This window comes from Manacus candei, unplaced genomic scaffold, assembly GCF_025592945.1.
Source record: "Manacus candei isolate 608988 ecotype Guabito, Panama unplaced genomic scaffold, ASM2559294v1 h1tg000034l, whole genome shotgun sequence".
Taxonomy (NCBI): Eukaryota; Metazoa; Chordata; class Aves; order Passeriformes; family Pipridae; genus Manacus; species Manacus candei.
Genome location: NW_026138082.1, coordinates 7,752,880 through 7,775,315, shown reverse-complemented (window position 1 = coordinate 7,775,315; position 22,436 = coordinate 7,752,880). Strand labels below are relative to the sequence as shown.

At 36.3% G+C, this 22,436-nt stretch overlaps 1 protein-coding gene across 10 annotated transcripts in view; it reads right to left on the bottom strand.

The window, feature by feature from the left end:
- Positions 1-22,436, bottom strand: part of TRDN (triadin) — a 224,279-nt gene that overhangs the window by 145,060 nt on the left and 56,783 nt on the right. For all 10 annotated transcript variants that reach the window (XM_051792113.1, XM_051792115.1, XM_051792118.1 and 7 more), the window contains 6 exons: positions 20,316-20,366; positions 13,594-13,653; positions 9,118-9,177; positions 7,679-7,738; positions 5,195-5,257; positions 3,959-4,153 (listed from right to left, as the gene is read on the bottom strand). In XM_051792113.1, coding sequence (XP_051648073.1) covers positions 3,959-4,153; positions 5,195-5,257; positions 7,679-7,738; positions 9,118-9,177; positions 13,594-13,653; positions 20,316-20,366 — 489 coding nt within the window. The remainder of the gene's footprint in view (positions 1-3,958; positions 4,154-5,194; positions 5,258-7,678; positions 7,739-9,117; positions 9,178-13,593; positions 13,654-20,315; positions 20,367-22,436) is intronic.

Here is a 22,436-nt window from a genome sequence, read left to right as displayed (position 1 = left end):
TGTATATATATAATATATATATTAAAACTAAACTATTCAGAAATTAGGTTTTGGAATCTAAATGAAACTCAGATTCTAAAAATGTTGATAGTCTACTGATTTCTCCTATACATAGGCAAGTTGGTGACTTTAATAAAAATTTCTAACATTAAGAATGTTGAAGAAAAGTTATCAGTTGTAACTGAGTACCCAGTGGACTATAAGGGCCAGTAGCTTTGAAAATTAATGTTGATGACTAAATGCCAGCTGTGGTTAGCTAAGTTAGTTGCCAACTGCCCGTGAGTGAAGCACATCCATCCATCTGTTCTACACTCTTCTAGCACAGTTCCTACACTATAGAAGTTACAATTCTTCCTGTCTCCACTGCCTGTTGTGTCTCTGTCCTACTCACGTACAAAGTCACTTGCTTTTGCTTTGCCAATTTCAAAATAAAATTATGCAGACTTTGAAATGATTTAAGTTTTAAAAATGGCATTGGAGTTATATCTAAATGCAAAATGCCATTCCCAAGTATGTGACACTCATTATAATATTTGCTTTCATAAATAGTTCACTGAAGCATCAGTATAATTTGATGCTGAGGCATTTATGTAATTGCTACTGTGTTGACTGTCATAGAAGTCCTTGGATGTGTGTGTTAGTGACATGACAAGGGTAGTACTAGTCAATGATGTAGAGCCTTGGGCAAAATTTTCAGAAGGTACACAGAGCTGTTTGCTGTAAACATTGTTTTTGTTCTAATGACTATTCATAATTTTTATTTTCATATTTAGGAATTCAAATTTATCATTTTTTGCCTGGCTTCAACTTTGGATTACATCCTTAAGGCTGTAATGTCTGAACTAGGTCTATATGATAACTAAAAAAAATAAAGTAGCAGCACATGTGTGAGAAAACAAGTATATACAGATCTGTGTTCTTAAACGCACCTAAAGCCACTGAAGTTCAGCAGTTGCACAGTTGTAACTCAGACCTCAATGAGTATTAGTAAATAAAATGTAGCAATGCCAACTCTTCAGCCCACAAAGCTGATGACAGGGCACAGTTCTTTTTCAAAAAACTGTTTTCCTTACCTCTCTTTTGCCAAAACAAGCTGCCTTTATCCATGCTATGTGTTGAGAAGATCCCCTGGACCATTTTGGGGCAAAATGTCTGTACAAAAGTCTGCTGGATGGCATGGTACAAAAACTATGGCAGGGGACAATAAGCTACATGGACAATCACAGGAGAGAGTGCAAGCCTGTGTTACTTCCATATAAGTTATGATATAAACATAGCCTGAGGGCCTAGAATCACACAATTTCATCGATATTAAAATATTCCATTCTTTCAACATAGTAATATAGTCCAGGAATAAAACAGACTGTGTTATTCGTTATGCGTGTGAGGGGTTTCATTGTTTATTTTTAGTTTGTTTTTCTTTTGGGGGGCTTTTTAGTTTCTTTTTTCTTTGTTTGTTTATTTTATTTTTTTTTTCATAAATGTAATTTGAATAAACTTAAAAAAAAAAAGGCCTTAATCTTGATTGTACCTGAGATCAAAGATTTTATATTCATTTTCTCCACATAGGATTTCTTTAGCAACTCAACCCCTGAAAACTGGGATTTATAAAACAAATTGAAGACATAATGTAAAACTCTGAATAACAAAAATACAATTTCTACTGTATATGAATTAGCAAGGTGCTCTATAACATCCCATTTAAGTTCATGAGAATGCTATCAATCAGCAAAAATTGAAATCTAAGAAATTTTAAATTGATATGATTTTTCATATGTCTCTTCATGGCTAAAAATCCCTTTTAATTTAAACACCCTTATTAAAAAGGAGACTTTCACACTGTGATTTTCACCTTATTACTCTGTAATGGTGGCCCAAATATTCATCTAAGTGCTAATAAATCATGTCAAAGTTTGGGACTAGATTCTTAATGATAAAAGTACTCAAAGATATTTCTGTTCTTGAATTTCATGTGATTTACTCAGGGAGATAACCTATCTTTTTTTAATTTCAGTTTGAGTAAGAAATGATGCAACAGCAGGGAAATCATAACAACTTTCTGTGATCAGTGCTATATTTTTTATTTTGTTTCAGATAAGCCAGCAGAACTACTCCCTTGACCAAGTAAAAGTAAAGATTGCAGGATCATGAAATCTTGGTAAAACTGCATTGAATTTAAAATTATGTTCACCTTGGATCACAGTGGGACTGAAACATAGAAATGAATTTTCTAAGAGTATTCAGCTGGGCAGCAGTGGCTTATGGTGGAAAAGGGAAGGACGACAGTAGAAAAGGCAGCTTTCACTGCGTGTGTGTAGCCCTATCTCCAGTGATAAGGGCAGTTGAAGAGGCTCCTTCCTTCCACCACTCCAGCTGCTCATCCTCACTTTCACCTAATAGAATTCTGTGCAGAGTCACTGGGGTCACATTCCAAAGCAGATTTACAAAGGGATCTGTTAATGTCTGATGCCAAGATGGATAATTTTGTTAATATTTATCAGCTAAAAATGGTGAAGGTGTGTGGTGCAAAGCCCACAAAAACCAAACCAACAAACAAAAAACCACCACTACTCTTGATCTCCGTAATCTTCGATCCCTACTTAAAATATTTTGCTGGGAGTAAAGTGCCTCATGTGTACACCATTTCTTTTTGAGAGCTTTATCCTGAACAGTATGGACTAGATCCCATGTGCGCTGAAACTCTGCCACAGCAAACAAAAATTGAAAGAGATTTGCACCTCCCACGGGAACTGAAGAATTTGCTGAATTTTCTCTTTGATCACAGTAATCAGTGTGATAAATGCTGCTGTGATTTCATGCCTCAGAGGTCTGAATATTTCAAACAAAAGACAAAATTATCTAGAATACTGTGAAAAAATGCTAGTTCAGTACCCTGTGCATGTCAGAAAGTGGGCTATGTCTCTCAGTTTCCCGGAAACATACAATTTAGGCAACTCCCAAGGGGTCCAGAGCTGATGGTTATAAAATTCTGAGAGAATCTGCCCAGGCAGATTCAGATATCCAGTAAGGGGTGGCTTCACTGATGCTCAGGCACAGCTTTATCTGTGGTGATCAGCTGAAACGATCAGATAGATGTGTCATGCAACACTGAGCTGCCCCTATCAACGTAAAAAAAATCCCGTGGCTGCAGTGTTTATACAGAAAACCAGGTCCTGCTGCCTGCATTTATACAAAATTGTGCCTAATGCCATGAAAGAGCCACAGGGAAATCAGAGAATCAATCAGTGCAACGTAGGAGTAGAAGAACCTAGACTTGCTCTGAAAAAGGGTAGCATAAAGTTAACACCTTTGTTAATTAAGTAGTGTTGATGCATGTTGATTCCTTGCTTTATCACTTAATTTATTCCTTACCAAAGTAATAGCATTTCTTTCTTTTTTAGGAGAAGTTTAAAAGCTTTCACATTAAATTACATCAGGTATGACACTATGTTATACGTTACCTGACAACCTGACAGTGCCTCATACAATATGATGTTAGCTAAATTATTATATTCCCTTTTCTCTGTTGCTACTTCCTTTATCATTACAAAGGACATGTGCAGATGTAGAAACAAAACAAAATTCCTAACAGGTCATTGAACGGTTTGTATTTTCCAAAATAACTCTGCTAGCAATCCATTATATAAAATGCTACTGAGCAAATCCATGAAGTCTCAGACCTATCTGAAGAGAAATTGGTCCTTGGTAAGGAAGGATTTAAATTAAAATGATCTTTAGCCATGACAAACTGTTAGAATCTTCTTGTTATGTTTATGAAACTTATTTTATTTTCAGTAGTCTCCTCCTAGCAGCATGGGAATCATTTGGAATTTATTTGTACTGCATTTTTGTTTTTCATGGGCAGACTTTGGTCCTTGACAGCTTTAACTCTGTTCTCTCTCCTTCTTCCCTACTACCTTTTTAAGATCTTCATCTGTTTCCTCCTCATTTTGTTTACCTTTCTTGTCCGATTTAGTTACAGTCTGAAGAGCTTTCTCCTCCTTAACTTTCGTTTTGGCCTTTATTAGCCCAGTTTCTGTTGGTTTAATCTCTGCCTGCTTGACTTTCTCGGCCGCCTTTGTTTCTCCTTTTCCATCCTTCACTTCCTTTTTAAGTTTTGCTTCCACTTTAGTGCTCTTTACTTTCTTCTCCTCTGCAGGTAATAAAGAAAAAGCTTTCAGTGTCATTCTTTTCCCCAAAAATAATACTCAGTGTCATTTATTTTATACTGTGCTATTACTAATCAGCATTAGACATTATTAACACCTTGATCAGATCTGATGAAAACTATAATCCCCTCAAACTGGACAAACTTAAACAGAAATATGAGATGCAAACAGGTTTTAACTTCAGTCCTTCACGAAGTACTTGACTGATACTAGATGAAGTAGGCTATGGCAAATAATATCAAGTGTTTCTAATGACAGTATGATAGTTATTATGGTATAAACTAGGGAGACAAATATTGGTCATTAAGCAAACAAATACAGAAGGTACTTCCAGGCAAAATCTGAGTAAATTTAAAATTAAGAGATCAGAGTTAAACTCTGTTGTAAACTGGAAAAGTAGTTAGTGTGTGGCTATTTTTAAGGGTTTCTTTCATGCACTGATTCTCTGTCTTTGTCCAAGAAGTTCATATTTCTATTTTCTTCATAGCTCTAAATGTCTTCATCTTTGAGGCAAAACTCGTATGTGACCAAACCTATGTTTTCTGTAAGGCTCTAGACTTCTATTTCTATTAAGCCACTGGGCTGACTAGACTGATTTTATCAATATGTTAACAGAATAGATCTAAGTATTATAGATCAGAATGTAGATATTTGGGTAAGAGCATTTCTCCTTCCAAACAAAGCCACAGCACAAACAGGTATTGCTGGCTAGTGTAGAATTAATTTCCTTAACTAGTTATAGTGAAAATATATGTCAGATCACTTACAGATAGGCCTAGTTGTTTTTCGGGGAAATGGTGATCCATATTTTTAATTCTCATCTTTGAAATTTTAACAGATTTTAAAGGGGATCAAGCATAGAATTTATCCCTGGGTGTTCTAGAGACATTTTAAATCTAATTATATATGAATTTCATTTTAGTTTCATGTAGCTGGTTTTTCATGCATATTGAAAATCTCTGGTTGAATAAAATAAAGTTTATGCATTTTAATGTAAATTCGGTTTAAAAAATATAGATAAATACCTTTAGGAGGAGGAGGTTTCTTTTCAGCTTTTTCATGTCTTTCAGGTTTGTCTTTTTGAGTTACTAGAAATGAGAACAATTGTATGTTAGGGAAAAAAACTCACAAAGAATGAGAAAATATTGCAAAATCACAACAATATCCCTGGAAATTTCACATTTCCTTATAATTCCTGCTTTTCAGTTTTCAAAATTCTTGCTTCTTTTTCTCAGGTCCACATAGTGGGGTAAAAAGCTTCAAAATATCTCTTGAGAGTCTCTAACCAGAAGACAAATGAGTCACACAGATCTCAAGCTTCACTGGGAATGTTTATACTGCATATTTCAGAAGATACAAATTTGCTCATCTCAAGTTGGGAGAATACACGGACTTGATCTTCTTGTACTCCAGTCAAAAAGAAACCATGGGGCTACATTTGTCTTACAGAAAGGTGGTTTTCTTAGCTTGGGCTCATTGTTGCACAAACACAGCCACAAGTCTGGGACTCACTTCAGAGCCCAGCTTGAGTGAGTTCATGTCTGCACAGGATACACTGTGTAAACACACATACACTGCTATGTCGCAGAAAGGCTGACAAAATTTTATGCAGAGACTTCTATCTCTCCCCTCTTGGTCACCATCCAGACAGATTGCCAGAACAAAACAGCCTCGAGAGTTAATTAGACTTGTTTCAACCGACAACTACATAATAACAACATCCTCTCTAATTGAACTCCATCCTGGAATTGCTGCCTGTATGAGTTACGACTGACGTTTAGACTTGGTTTGGGGTTTTTTTAAGATAGCTGTTTCTTAGATGATGTGTTTAAATAACATTCATATCACTGAGGCTTTCTGGAGCCTTTAATGGAGGGTGAAGAATTACCTTTGGTCTTTTTATTAAGAATAGAGAAAATCTGCTGAATGTGGGGGAAGCAGCCAATTTTCAGGATACCCATTCCCTGAGGTTGGCCTGACCTGAATATCCTCATTTCCTAGGGACTGCAAGAGGTTGAAATAGCCCCTCACCACTGCTGATGGCTGATCTAGTTTAGAGCAGACCCCTGAGAAAAGGAAGGTGAGCCTGGCAATAGATAACTCAGTAGCACATTGCTAGAAGAAATGCACCTTTGAGTACACTGAGAATGACTTCCCTGGTGCCCTGAGTCCACCTGTAGGGACTCACACAGCAGGGAAACTACCCAAGTGAGGGCAGCATGACTGTATGTCAGATTGCAGCAGTAAATCTCCTCGGCTACAAAGTGTCCAAAGTCTTAATAAAATTTTTCAGCCAGTAACTGGAGTTATGGCTGTTATTAAACACATTAAAGCTCTAAGTGATTATTTGGTTAGCTGGCAGAAGATAAATGGATAAACAGGCTGGCTGCTCATTATCAGCTATCTCAGTGATTCTTGGAAATTATTTGCTTTTCAGATCTACACAGATGCTTTGGGCATTTATTTTCTCTGGATTACTTCGGTGTGATTTTGTTTTATGGAAAAAAACCCAACTCTACACTTTCAAGCTATACACTGAAAGTAGAAAAAATGAAGAAATATCCCTTTAAAAGAGAAACTGGACAACGGTTATCTTTCAAATTTTTTAAGTCTTTAAGTCTTCATTCTGCTTTCTCTCTTTCTTCACTCCTACCTTCTGTTCTACCTTTCTCCATAGAGTACAGTCAAGTACTGTCTGAACAGATTAAAATTAAACCTAATTAATTTATGTATCTCATCATCATGAAAGTAATCTGAATGTCCTAACAGACCAATACTAAGACACATTGCATAGTGTTTTTTCAAGAGTTAACTGAGTAAAGTAAAAAGAGGCAAAGACTGAAACTAAACTTCATTAAAGAAGTGACTCCCTCAGACAAATATTTAACCTCAGAGAAAAACATTCAAATGTCAAGCAACAATAAATGTTAATCTTTAAAAAATGGCATAATAGGGCAAGGTGATTGGATTTTTAAATCCCCTGTCCATATCGGGGCAAAGATGGAATTATCAGTCAGAAAAATTCACCTCTTGCACACACACAATATTGCTTTAGAATATATATGATAATTAGTTGATATGTAAATCTTAACCAAAGCCACTTCTGCCATGGAGGACAGTGCAAATCGTGTACTGAAATTAAAATGTTACTGAAAAATATAAAGGCAGGAAAATGAAAATCTATTTTTGGATATGATGGAAGACCCAGACTGAGAGACAGTGAACACTCTTGCATTAGGTCTGCACAGCTTAGTTCCTTAGCTGTATAAGAATGGTTTGTAATTAACTCTGTCCATCAAAACAAGAGAGCTAAGCAAGAGATATACGCTGAGCAAGACTTCACTCAGAGGCTGATCAAGACCTGCTCAAGCAGAAGCGAGAACGCCCCAAAAATGTACAACATGAACTAAAAGAGATTTATATTTTAAATACTCATCTTCACACTCTCCTACACTATGTAAGCATTGAAAATCTAAAATTGTACAATATCTGAAGACAATCTGTTTTACCTTTAGTAGGTGTTTTCTTTTCAGGTTTTTCTGGCTTTTCAGGTTTGTCTTTGTGAATAGCTAGAAATAAAAATCAACATTATTAACGGCCATTTAGGAAGAGAAAAGTTGCATTTTAAGAGAGAAAGAGGAGAAAAAAAGATGAAGAAACACAACTAGGCACCAGGGTTATCCATGCAAAGAATGTGAAAGATTGATTTAGCTGCTGCTGTCTGCTGTTGATGCCAAAATATGAGATTCGAACTTTCAAAAATTCTTCTACCATTCCTGAGGTCTTTGCCATTGGCTGGGGGAGGAGTGGCCTTTCTAACTCGACTGTAATCCCATGAAAGAAATTAGTCAAGAAGAGTCATACTTATGGATGTTGTTTAGGGGTTCTTTTTTCTTTAATATATATTTGTATAATGTAATTTATTGGTTAATTTTAGTTTATTGTTATGTTTGAGCTTTCTTGTTTATAACTTTGGTTAATATCTGAAGGATTTGCTGAACTCCACAGAACAACTGACAGTTTTTCCAGCTATGAATGATTAACATTATAATTAATTACAGATCTAATTGCAATGACATTATAACTAATGCTCTTTGGGGCTTTTTGTTTGCTTTTAATTTCCACTTTACAAATTCAAATTATCTACACTGTAGTGACTAGATTTCCGGCTCGGGTTTCAAAATACACCTGAGTTGCACAGTAGTCACAGAGTGGTGGGTAGTCTGGAATATTCTGTGTGGGCTCTGATTTGCTAATTTTTTGCGATTAATGTTTACACAGTAACTTGTCCACAGGTATGCAGGACTCATATTTGCATGTGCTCATATTCCCTACAGGGATCATGTGTGAAAACACTCATCTCCCTGTTTGACTCTGATATATAAGATTATATTAAGAACACAAAAATGTATGCACGAGCATTGTGTTGGTGTTTAAAAAGAAAGTAAGAACTGTGGAAGATAAAACAGTGCTAGATAATTTTTATTGCAAGTAAATACTGAAAGAATTAATCCTGCCCTATTCAATGCCTTTGAAATGTCCCTACACAGTATTGTATTTAAAATGCCTTTTTTTTTCTCATGGCCTGCCTCATTACCTTTGTTTACAGTCTATTAGGTGTTTTTTTCTTGGATGACCATAGTCTCTTAGCAACCATACTTATTGTGAGTGCTGGAAACACTCAGTTATTACCATGAGATTATACTAATCCAGAGTACAAAATATATTATCTCCATCCTTCAGAAAAAAACCTCAAAAACATGCAAGACGAATATAAAATGCTGCTCAGTCTGTAAGTCCACAAAACTTTATATAATCTCATTATTTTTGTTCATATTATTCTATAACTCTTTTTTCCAATCAAGGGGATACATAAATGGAAATTGAGTAGAGAATTAGTTCTGGGGTATCTCCAAATGTGAAATAAAATCTGACATTAAATAATTACCTGCATGCCTTTCCTTTTTTTCAGGTTTTTCTTGTCTTTCCAGTTTGTCTTTATGTGTCACTAGGAAAGAAAGTGTTACATATATTAAAAAAAAAAAGTGGAAAAACTTAGGAATCAAAAATAATTCCTAAGCCTTAGGAGACAAAATGGCATACTGTGTTACTCCTGAGCTATCCCATGCATATTTGCATAGCATACATCACACTTCATGGGTGTTAAGAGCCAACTCTGGCTAACAAGTTACTGCCATGGTAACATGCCTCAGTTGTTTACTACAGTAGCATCATCTCTTGCAATTGTCTGTCAATTCCTGAAGAGAGATTTTCAGAAAACTGTTGAGGACTAAGGCAGAGCTCACAGTAAATGCTGCTGCCTGCAATAGAAAGAGGACTTCACCCTGTCCACTCCTTACTCTGTCAGACATAGGTTTTAAAATTCTTGGAATGGATCCTGGAGCATAAGAGCATCACATGCACAAATGAGGCATCTATCACTTGCCAGATGACTTGAAATGGATAACCAGTAATGGATACGGATAGCTAGTAATGGACACCAGCTGAGATCAGTCCCTGGCAATGATGATCTCAGAACCATAATTAGATGCCCAGTATGTGCAAAAAAAAGTGAAGACTAACATCATGACAGTGGAAACTGCATTATGCTGTCCACTCAGAGCACATTTTACACTCATTTTGCTAAAATTTTACTCTATAATTTTCCAGAAAATTAAAAATAAGCATGTAGATTTTAGAACACTTCAGAAAAGTCAGCTGTGAAACTGCAAGCTAGCTTTAACTCCTGTGAAGATTTCATTCAAGCTTAGGAAAACTCCCTTTGACAAACATGAGGAAATAACGAACTTTCATTACAGTACCATGAATTCCATATCTAAATGGAAGCAAAAGAAGAATGGTAGGGAATATTCCAGCTTTCGCATTTTTTCAGCAATATAGTGATGAAATACATGAAAATGGGTTCCTGACAAAGCTGACCAAGTCACTCCTAAGTGACTGAGACCCTTCTAATTACTCCCTGTGCCATTAAATAACTTTCCTAAACTTCATCACAGAATTTGATTATAAATTAGAATAGAATGCTATTTACATTCTCCATTATCTATATCTGTGTTTAGAGCAGAAAATAAGCAGTTGAAATACAGGGATGCAGTCTCTGGAGTCTCCCTGTCACACTACAGTGAAATGGGACTTGGAAAGACATATATCCATAGTCATTGTTTTGAAATTTAATGTACAGTCTGAAAAGCAATGTTTCTTAGTGCTGTGAATACAGAGAGTCTCTACACACAGTAGTGTTTCAGAAGCAATTATGACAGTATTTCACTAAACAAAACTAATATGTTAACTTTAAGACAAAATGCCATTAGGTAAACAGAATATTAATAGGAATTATGGCAAGTAAAGTCAGCAGGACTGGAAGAGATACTAAGCAAGTTGGTAGATGATACAGAACTCGGAGTAGCTGTTGGCTCCCTTGAAGGCAGGGAGGCTCTTCAGAGAGACCTTGACAAATTCAAGGACTGGACAATCACCAACCATAGGAATTTCAACAAGGGAAAGTGCTGGATTCTGCACCTGGGATGGGGCAATCCTGGATGTACATACAGACTGGGGAATGAGATGCTAGAAAGCAGTGCCATGGAAAGGGACCTGGGGGTCCTGGTCGATGGCAAGTTGAATGTGAGTCAGCAGTGCCCTGGTAGCCAGGAGGGCCAACTGTGTCCTGGGGGGCATCAGGCAAAGCATCACCAGCCAGTCCAGGGAGGGGATTGTCCCACTCTGCTCTGCACTGGTGCAGCCTCACCTTGAATACTGTGTGTAGTTTTGGGCACTGCAATATAAGAAAGGTATTAAGCTCTTAGAGAGCATCTACAGGAGGGCAGTGAGGATGGTGAAGGGACTTGAGAGGAAGCCACATGAGGAATAGTGGAGATCTCTTGGACTGTTCAACCTGGAGAAGAGGAGACTGAGGGGAGACCTCAATGCAGTCTACAACTTCCTTGTCGGGGGAAGTGGAGGGTCAGGCACTGATCTCTTCTCTGTGGTGACCAGTGACAGGACCCAAGGGAATGGCCTGAAGTTGTGTCAGGGGAGGTCTGGGTTGGATATTAGAAAAGGTTCTTCACCCAGAGGGTTGGGTACTGGAACAGAGAAGTGGTCACAGCACCAAGCCTGACAGTTCAAGAAGCATTTGGATGATACTCTCAGGCATATTGTGTGACTTTTGGGAATGGGTGCAGGGCTAAGGGTTGGACTCAATGATCTTTGTGCGTCCATTCCTAGTCAGCATATTCTGTGATTCTGTGTATAATAGTCATTATTCTTCTTCACTGATTGTCTGAGATTGGATGGGATAATATTTTTCCTGTTCCAAGAAACTTAAAAAAACATTAAATATTGTTCTCTTATGAAATCCAATTGAAGAGTTTCCTGTTTTCCACATAATAACCTGTCCTAGTTAGGACAGCTGAGATCAGTTCATCATGGTGGGTGTAACCCAAAACTGTATTCTATAGCCTTCCATGTCATTTCCCAGAAACTAGACTATTGTTGTCAATAGACTATTCGCACCCTCTGCCCATAGAGCATGGTGGGTGTAACCCAAAACTGTATTCTATAGCCTTCCATGTCATTTCCCAGAAACTAGACTATTGTTGTCAATAGACTATTCGCACCCTCTGCCCATAGAGCATGGTGGGTGTAACCCAAAACTGTATTCTATAGCCTTCCATGTCATTTCCCAGAAACTAGACTATTGTTGTCAATAGACTATTCGCACCCTCTGCCCATAGAGCCTGACTCCTCAGGCTATAAACTAGGTGTTAAGAGGCCTGTGAGATAGGAGGATGTTTCTGTCCTCACACCCTTTGTGAACTCCCCGCCCTGAGGAGAGTACCAAGCATTCCTGCCTGAACTGGAGGATATATAATCTTGGAGTTTTGGAACATTTTGGAACCCACTCGTGGGATCCAGAGGACGGCTGCATCTCATCGCTCTCAACCAGACTTAGACCACCACTGGACTGCGATCACCAGTTCTGGCCAGACTGCAGCAGCTCTCCCACCAGCAGGTTCTTCCCCTCTCCCTTTACTTTGGACTCAAACAGGGCCCAAGGAACACCACTTTGTTCAGGCCCCAGGGTACTGGGTTACACATTTGGGTTTTTGTGGGTTGAGACCAATTGTTTGTTTGTATTATTGTACTTACTGTATTATTTTAATAAATTGTTATTCTGACTTATAATCTCTCCTTTGAGTTGGGTTCATTCCCCCTGCTGGTTAACTTTTAAACCAGCACATAACCGAACTCCCAAAGACACATTCTTGTTTTAATATTGGACATTATTGGTTTTGCAATGTCATTTTTCAAAATTTCAGAAAAAATTCCTCATGTTACCACCATTCCGTTTTCTAGTAATAAATATTCATTCCATCAGAAACCTAAATTTATATGCCTACCCTTAACCTCTAAATTTAGTCTTGTTAACTCAATGCACTTTGAGTTACCTACATAAAATGGGAAAGCTTTAGTCAGAGTTCACTAGAAAGGACTAGTCAAGTACAGATTTCAGGAAATGTACATTCACTCAAGTTGTGAGACTTGTGTTCTTGGCCTGAATAAGTCTACTAATGCTGGATATTCAGTCTTCCCTTTTTTGAGTGATTTATTATGACCACTGGCCTATCTGCTTTTCCAGAATGTGTTTCTTCCTCCAGCCCAAGACTACATTAGCCACATTTGTTGCAAAGGACATGTTCTCAGAAGGTTTAAATTGTTTCGACAATTAGGTACCCTACAACAAAGTTTCATTTTGCTACAGTATCCCTCACAAAAGGCAATGGGGAGATTGTGGCTCTTCGAACCCAGAGCTAACTCATGAGTCATGTGTGAAGAGTAAGCTGTATCCTGACTCTGACTCCTGCAACAGGCAGATCTTAATCAGTTGTTGGCATGCACCACCAACAGAAAATTAATAAATCTCTCTAAAACCTGTCCCCAATGTCTCTGAAAGGAATCCGAAGGATTTTTTTTTTCTAAGGAGGGTCTCCAAAGTAGAATATCTCCGGGGACCGTGTCCAGTATATTGTAACTTACTCATTACATTTTTCTAGGAGTATTCTCAATGACAAATATCATGTTTGGATTTATTCAAGAATTCAAAATATTCTGTGATTCTCTGGTAAGAATAAAAAAGGCACCTATTTATGCTCTGGACATCTTTGACATAAGTTAATAATGCAATAAAAATTATTCATTAATCTCCAGATATAATTTCAGACTTCTTGTGCAGTGATGAATTCAAAGTGCTTTTAAAGTCCTTGTTCTCCTTCCAGCTGGCTTTCACAACACCTCCGTCCTTAAGCATAATTGGGATCTACAAGAACAGTCTAAGACAATAGATTAGACTATTTTAAACCACTGGTAAAAAGATAAAGAATATAAAATGTTGAATACATACCCTTTAGGGGCTCCTTCCTCTCAGTTTTTTCTTGTTTTTCAGGTTTATCTCTCTGAATTGCTACAAACAAACAATAAATAAATAAATACATCCCAGCTCACAATAAATTTGTAATCTAGAGGTATTACGTACCCTTATTATCTCACAAAAGTTATCAAGGAAAAGCATTTGTAAATTCAAATAATGGATTTTAGCTCTGAGTCATGGGTACTTGATGATATATAAACCTTCTTAATGTCAATGTTTAATTCCAGGTCCAAGAGAAATATTTTTCTTTGAATAAGCTTTCAGATGTTAGACTATATTTTTCTGAAAGAAATGATTATTCAGCAACCTTAATCCAATCTGTCTGATCTGTTTTGGTCCCATTACACAAGCACCTGGCTCTAAGATTTCTGACAGAAGAAATTATTTTCAGTCCTTGACAGCATTGCTTTCTATTCTTAACCATAAAACCTGCCAGCATATTGCTTTCTATGCTATTTTTTCTTTATTTTTAGCTGCTACTTCCGTCACAGGGTAGATTAACAAGAAAACATCTTTTAATCAGTGTAACTTCAAGAAGAGCAGCTGTTTAAACACAATCGACTGCATGTCCTGCTAGAAGCGGGCAAACATGAGTCCTTATGGACTCTATTGCCTACGTAGAGGCACATCCCACATCCTAATGATTTAGGTAGACATTTCATTCTTTGTCATTCCTTGTCAACTTGTACTACTAAAAGACTAGAATTTTGCAATTTCACGGAAAAATTATTTTATTCTCAATACTCAAGTTTCTGTTCACAAGTAAACCCCAGAAAGCAAAACTTTGATTAAAAGACAACAGTGAGCTTTATACACAGGCATATTAATGCTTTTTCATCCATTTGTTTTAACAGTTTTGTAGTGAACGTCATTTCACAGAAGTACAAGCATTATTTGTTAAGTATTTCTGCACTAAAAAATAGGTCATCGTCCGTAAGAAAAGTAATTCAGAACATTCAGTAAATTCATTATGTCTTATATGTGTTTGCATTATCCAAATACATTTCTAGTCATAACAGGTAAATTATTGTTGATAACAAATAGCAGTACAGTCGAAAGAGATTGAAGGGAGATTTTTCAAAGCCTTTAGAAATGTGGACAGCAAATTTACACTAAAAAAAAGCAGACTGTGAAAAATGCAGCAGTACCAGCAATGTATTATTGAATGAATTACGGACTGTAACTCATTCAAGTGCTTTAGGACATCTAGTAGCATACCAAGGAAAAATCATTCTCCTCTCTATATATACCATGTAGAACTTACTGAATATTTTTTGCAGAAATTGTAGCATGCTTTTACATCTTACATTTGTATTAGCAGATGCTGGCTCTGTGCAAAACACTTCAAACCAGTGTATTGTCAGTTTTGGCTGGGGCAACAGAACAGTTTTGCTAACAACAGTTCTGTGATGATCCATGTAAGTGAAATATGAGCTTTTGCACATTCAGACAAAAGCCCTTGTAGTGTCTATGCCAAAAAACACAGATGAACTATTCAGAACAGACTTGTAATCAGAAAACTTGTTTTTAGCCGCAAGATATCTTATTTGTGTAAGAGAGACTGTTGTGGGCATGATTTGAGGAGAAAAAAACCCAAAGCAAAACAAAAAACACCAGAAAATGAGCCTTGAATGACGCTAACTGAATTGAGTGTCAGCAGATCTGAAAGTGGACAGAAAAATTTAAGATTCCTTCACATCCTCAAAGCAGTATAAAGCACTAAGGTGTATAAAGTTATTAATATTGGTGTGGACTAGAACTAAAACCGTGGAGAAGGCATCAGTTGTCCCCTTCTTGAGAAATAAAAACCTTGATGTATCTGGGCAGGGAGCCTGGAATGTTGATAAGCAGAGACTAGGCTGGCATAAGCATAAGCTATTTTTCTCCTCCCAGTTATAGACCGAAGGTGATCTCTAGTTAGTTCAAGAGCCCTATCCTGTGTGTTGATATACCCATAGCCTCAGAGGTTGCTAATCTCAGACTGTAATGTTTACCATTACCTCTTACGGACACTGTCAGAGCTATGGCTTCCCTAATTTGGGAAGGGCAGGTGTTGCCAAAAATTAAAGTGTTCATGTTTCAGGGCTGTGATGACTGGCCATTTTTGACTCTTCAATCATAAGTCCACCAAAATGCACTGAAGATTTTGATCTGACAAATATAAATATGATATTTCTTAGCATATTAACTCTCCCCTGAAATGTTTTTGTGTTCAGATTCATATATAGTCCTAAAAATTCTGTCATAGAAAATACATTATTGTCTATAGATCTTTTCCAGATTTTGTCACTTGGATATCTATTTCTTTGTAAAGGGCTTAATACATGCCCTTTTTCAAGCCTGCAGCACTCGGTACAAGCATTAGGTTTTAGAATAAGCCAGGCTGGCCATACTGTGAAACAAATTAGACTTGAACAGATTTTCTTTTCCATATATATAAAAAGAAAAAAAAAAAAAGAAAACAAGAAAGCATAAAAAAATATTTTTAAGGCTGCTCAGCCACACACTCTTCAGCTGAAAAATGCTGAAGCTAAACCTCTTCATTCGACTTTAATTCAACAATTTTATTTGTTTTATGACACACTTTTTAATTTAAAGATCACCTCTTCTCTTTTGTTAATAGGATGCTGGATTCATCCAGAAAAAAATTAAGAATAAGTAAAACACGTAATAATAATAATAATAATAATAATAATAATTATAATAATTGCGTAAGCTAAAAATTTTCCACAACTTAAAAGAAATTTTCTCGTACTTCTTTGCAAATACCAAAAGTCATAAACTCAGAAGGAACTGTTATTAGCACTGGAAAAAAATATAACACCCCAACCTAATTTTCACTAACCTAGATTTTGGAAATTGCTGAAACATTTTTATATGTCTTTGAATGAAAATTCAGCCAGAGGCAAAAAGATGAGCATGAGAAATTTCATCCTCGGTGACTGGAGTATGATAAATTTATAAATAATCTAAAATAGGAGTTCATTATGGAAAATTTTAAAAGGTAATTTAACAATGCATTCCAAAGTTAATATTGCTATCTATGTCACATAAAACTAAAAAAAAAAGAAGAAACGTAGCATATATGTGAGAGGATTTTCCAGATTTCAATATAGATTTTATTTGCATCAAGTTGAAGACATAGTAAAGGGGGATATGATTTAGTTTTTTTCCCATAAAGTTCTCCACAAAGTCATTCCACACCCCAAAACAGAAAGTGCAAAAATAAGAGATGTAGTAAGTAGGCACTAGTTCCATACCGAAGGGAAGTAAAAATAGTTTCCATCTGAGTAAGCCTTAAGTCTGCTGCTTAGTATAAAGCTAGGTGATGAGTGCAGTAAGCATGAAGCAGAGATTGCTCGCTCCAGCTAACTGACTAAGTGCTTGTCTACAGAGCAGCACTCTCAGGAAAGTTAAGATAAATGAACTAATACAATGAAGTTACAGTGCATTAGTCAGAGAGCATTAAATCTCTGTGTAGATGCTTTCATTCGGAAGTAAAGTAACTGTAGATGGCTATAACTTAATTCTTCTTGAAGGAACACTGAAAAAAAAAAGGGGCTTTTTCTGGAGAGGGGCATAGACTCCCAAGTCCAAGTCAGTAATTTAAGGAAACCACAGCTACATCACTATCAGTACCATGTTCCCTAGTTTAAAGTTAACGTAGGTATGTTTGTAGCTGTACCTTGAGAAATCAGGCTAGACAGTCCTGTGCCAAAAATACACCATTTAATTTGCTAACTTGGTCAAATTATGTAGGTTTCTAACATGCTATGGATTTATATGGTCCAGGTCTATTTATCTATTTAGCTGTCTCAAATACTTTGTCCTCCAGCTACAGCAAATTACATTATTGGGACAAACTATATTTGTATTTATAATCTCATACTTTATCCATATGTTAAAATACAGAGAGCTTTATTCTGGCATGTTTCATATTTCCATTATCAGTACAGCCTTATTAACAAGCCATTATGCTATGTATAGTAAATGAAATAGTCTTGAAGGGCCTGGACTCTATTTGTCAAATCAGCCTGAATTTAGAGATACTTCCTGTAAAAACCCCAGTGTGACTAGTGTTAACCCAGAGGCACACGCATATCTGTCCTAAAATCACTGTTTTAACATATATCTGTCAGAGGTAGCCATCATATATTGTTTTCTTCCTTATCTCACTCCAACAGCAATGTATTAGTGAAGTGATTTTGGGGAAAACCACATGGTAAATCAAACTTTTCCCATTTCTTCTCAATGCCTGTTGTAATTAGAGCTATTTCCCAGAAATGCAGGACAATTAGTTTTCCATAAAAATCAGAAATTATCATTGGACCTTCCATTAGACAGAACTTACATATACTTTTATCTTGATATTTTTTATTATTGTTCTTACTTGTTGACAACATAAGGCACAGTCATAGCTTATTCATTGCTAGCAACAATAATAATTACGACACCTATTTCTTAAACAGCCTTCAGCAGCAGCTCAGAGTCCTGCAAAATCTACAAACTATCACAAAATGATGGACTAAGAGACAGCTGCCCCAGGCTGAGACAGCACTATCTGTCAGCCTCTCCCCTGCGGACAACTGCTCCAGCCCTGGCCACTGCAGTGGCCCCACACTGAACTTGCCCCGGTTTATGGATGTCTTTCCTGAATTGGGAGGCCCAGAACTGGAGGCAGTATCTAGATGTGGTCTCAGGAGAGGTTAGTGTAGGGGGATAATTAATCCCTTGCCTCCGCTGGCTGGCCAAACTCCTGCTCATACGGTCCAGGGTGCCACTGACCCTTGTGAAAGTACTAATACATCAAATACCAAATTGGAAAGACCTGTTTTGTAGTGAATTTGTGGTTATGTGTACACATAATCATTGCATAATTTGATATCAGGGTTCTTAAGCGTGACCAACTGCTTCGTGGAATTATTTCTCACAGTATTTCTTCTTTCCAGGATTAAATTTACTACAGTAATTGAGATGGACATTATTGCTGGTAGTTTTTCAAAATATTTAATTAAAAGCAAATTTTAAGGCACAAGTTTGCCTGGTTCTCAATACTGTTAGAATCTCATAATTTCAGCCACTTCCATCTGGGATTTTTAGTCATTACAACTATTCTTCATATTTCGGTTCAATCTTTCCAAAATGAGTCTTATGGATGGAACACCCTTGTAAATTATGGGACTTGGAATGAAAGGGTTTGACTATTAAAAAAATATATATAATTAAATTATTTTTAAAACACTATTGTCCCCACATGTTTGGGTGGAGAACTGAAATTCTTTCTGTTGTTTGCTGTTACTAAAAACATTCATTTTACCTCTGGATTTTTCCTATTAATAACAACAAAAGATTATGTTTGTACATATTTCCTGAAGGTATTTTAGAAGGCAACAGTAAAATTCCCCTAAAGATTCATGCCTTTATCCTGCTCTAGACTGAAGCCAGACAGAATGTTTTTAAGTAGTTGATCCTTCTATGTACAAGTAGCATTTTTGGGACTAAACATGAAAACAAAACACAGAAAAAAACTATTTGTCTTGTCCTTAAAGACTGCATTATCAGGCACATACATAAAGGGACTTAACTAATGACACCTGAACATTTCTTTTTTTTTTTGGCATTTACAACTTCTTAGTAATCATGTCTGCAAGGTTAATGTAAACCAGTGTAATTCCATATATATGAAATGGTACTGGCTGTTCTGGTCAAGACTGCAACATCATTTGTTTTTTTAGATTACTGTGCTTGAAAAGACCATAACTGGATCCCTTGCTAATGGATCTGAGTTTGTTACTGCCTAGCTAGCCCACTGGTACCCTAAAATTTCATTTTGATCCAACATGATTTACTTAGTAGTTGGGAAGCAGTCCTAGGCAGTCCAGAGGACCCTGATGAACACAGAACTGGTAAGCTAGCTCTAGACGTGTAAAATACTATAAGAACATACTAAGAATATATATAGAAATGAATGTAATTGTGTGTGAGAGAGTGTATGTGTATAACTACTACGTTTAATAAGATTCCTCCTTGCTTCCTCCTGCCATTACCAAGCACAGCACTGGTGCATCAGAGGGATGCTCATCAAGTTTTTTTGGCCTAACCTTTACAGGAGAGCTTTCTTAGGCAAAAAATCTGCACACATCCTAGGGAAACTTCTTTGTTTACATGACCTCTGAAAACCAGTCCAAACCAGTTCCTCTGTGGATTTTTGGAAAGTGCCAGTTATAAGAGATTAAACAGCCTGAAAAAGAGTAGGTTCTTAAAATGGAGGCCTTTCTTATCTCTGATACACACCTGGCTCACTTTTTACTATGACTTTTTAACTTGGATGGCACCCACTGGCCTATAAACTTACTTTCTTCCTTGCCCTACACACTTCATGCCTTTTGCACCAGAGGAATTTTCATCAACACTCTACTTTTTGCACTTTTGCTAGAAAAAAAGATTACTGGAAAAGTTTGGCCTGAGAGAATCTTATTAAGAATTTGCATTTACAATATAGCCACACAAACATAAAATTACATTATTTTTGTTACTGCTAAGATATACAGAAATTTTTGATCTTTTACAGTCAGTGTCAACTGATCTTTGGATGCTTTTACAATACATTAAGCTACGTTTTTGTAATGTAGTTAACAAAGACACTGTATATTACATACATATATGTAGGCAAACAGACAAAAAAACAAAGTTACCCTTTGTCAGTGTTCGTTTTTCGTGTCTCTCCGTTTCCTCTTTTTGAATTTCTGAAAACAATGCAATGCAGATTTATTAATTTCAAAATAATTTTCACACACAAAAATATCAGATGCATTCTCATAATAAAACATTAAAAAGTGCTAATGCTTCAATTATTATAGCAGAACCATGGCTTTGTCATCTGCATACATACAGTATCGTTCAATTTTATATATATATACACAGACAATATATATGGATAAAAATCACAGCATTGAGCATCTCTAATAATTATTCTGTTTTTAATTGAGCCATATAGCTACTTTTAAAGGCAAGAAGAGGTTTTACTGATCTATAAACAGAAACATGTTGGTCATGAATCAGAAAAAATGTGCTTTTACTAAATATTTTCTGTATGTATCTTCAGTTGTTTACCAAGATCAGCATTGTATGTTTTCCAAATTACCTTTGAAAGGGAAAAAATGTTCTTTTTGGTATGTTTTATAAAATTTTTAAAGCTCACATACTGAGCTGGTGTCTCCAACACACAATAAAAGCTAGACTCAATGCTCTCTACAAATTACAGAGATAAAAGTTTCCAGATTAGGGATCATCATCTGGGAGAATGACATTTTAATCATACTGTATACCAAAGCACTGAGAACTACCTTGTTAGAAGAGGAAGCAGCTACAGCATTTATCTGCAATTTTTTTGCCATCTCTTTTGAACAAAAATCTTCAACTATACTATTGATATTAAATTATCAATTATTATACCTCCGTAAGTATTTTTCTACTGTCCTTATTGTTCCAAAACCAGGATAATATTGAAAATGAAAAATGTTGAATTTTAGAAAGAGTAAACAATTAAATCAAGCTTTCATAGCCCTTTTGGTATGTAGTTGTAAAAATTTAAAGGGTATTTTTAAAAGGTGTATAATAAGTTCATTAAGACTATACTGAGGGCCTTTTTTATGGTATTGTGCATATATTTCCTGCAGTAGGAAACTGGTATAAAATATTGGATCATATTTGTTCTTGACAAAAGCAAATGCAGATCTCACTAGACTGTGGGAGGTGCCTCCTTGTTGTTCAGTGTTACTTTTTGTCTGCAGGGCCTAAATAAGAAGAACACTGACCCCAAAGTTAATCCAACAGAAAAAAGTTATGCATATTACATCTAAGATTTAAGGAGCTACTTTAATGCCTATTGAAGACAACTGAAATCTTCCACTTACAACCTTAGTTATTTTCTCAGGTTATAACAGGATGTACATTGCCAAACAAACCCAGTAGAAAATGGAACTTTCCCTCCCAAATCTTTGCATAGGTCCTTGAAAATAAATACAGAATATTTTTATTAGATAGTATTTGACATCTGAAATAATGATTGTGTCTGGTTTGCAAAAACATAACTATTCTATGGTATCAGCCTATGTTTTCTTCACATAGAGGACGTTATTTCACCAAGATAAAGAGTAAGAACAGGTAAAATACATACCACTGTTAGTCGCTAGTGCATGGCAGCATAACTAAGCTAGTTATATGATGTCATTGAGCTAAAGAGACTTTTTATTCATTTTTCATCTTGCTCTTTTCAGCCTGGGTGTGTAGTTCATTTATTGTTCTATAAACCTCAAAGGCTGTGATTAGGAAGAAATATACTTTACTGATTTACTGTATATCAGCTGAATCTGGATCGTTTTTCTTTCTTCATCTATGTGAGAATATTTTATTTCTATTGACATTTCTTCTGCTTAAATGGACGCATGAACTAGTTTAGGTAACAAGTGGTAGGAATGGTGCAAGACAAGAACAGCTGGAGGATTGCTCCCTAATTCTGGGCACATCTGAGAAATTCTCCATACCATTGCTCCAGATTGCCTCCAAACATTGACTCAGAGGACTTAATGAAGGCTGAGTCACTTCCTCTACATTGCTACATACAGTTGAGACATATCTCACCCACTTCAAGAGGTCACCCTACATACAGAAATGAATATAACCCACTAAGTGATAAATCATATTCTTCCAGCAGAGGCATTCACACAGACACATATTCCTTGCTTCTCTTAAAATGCCTCAGCTCCACTGTGTTTTTGTCATCTGTATGTGTCTCACCACAGAAGATAGTTGTA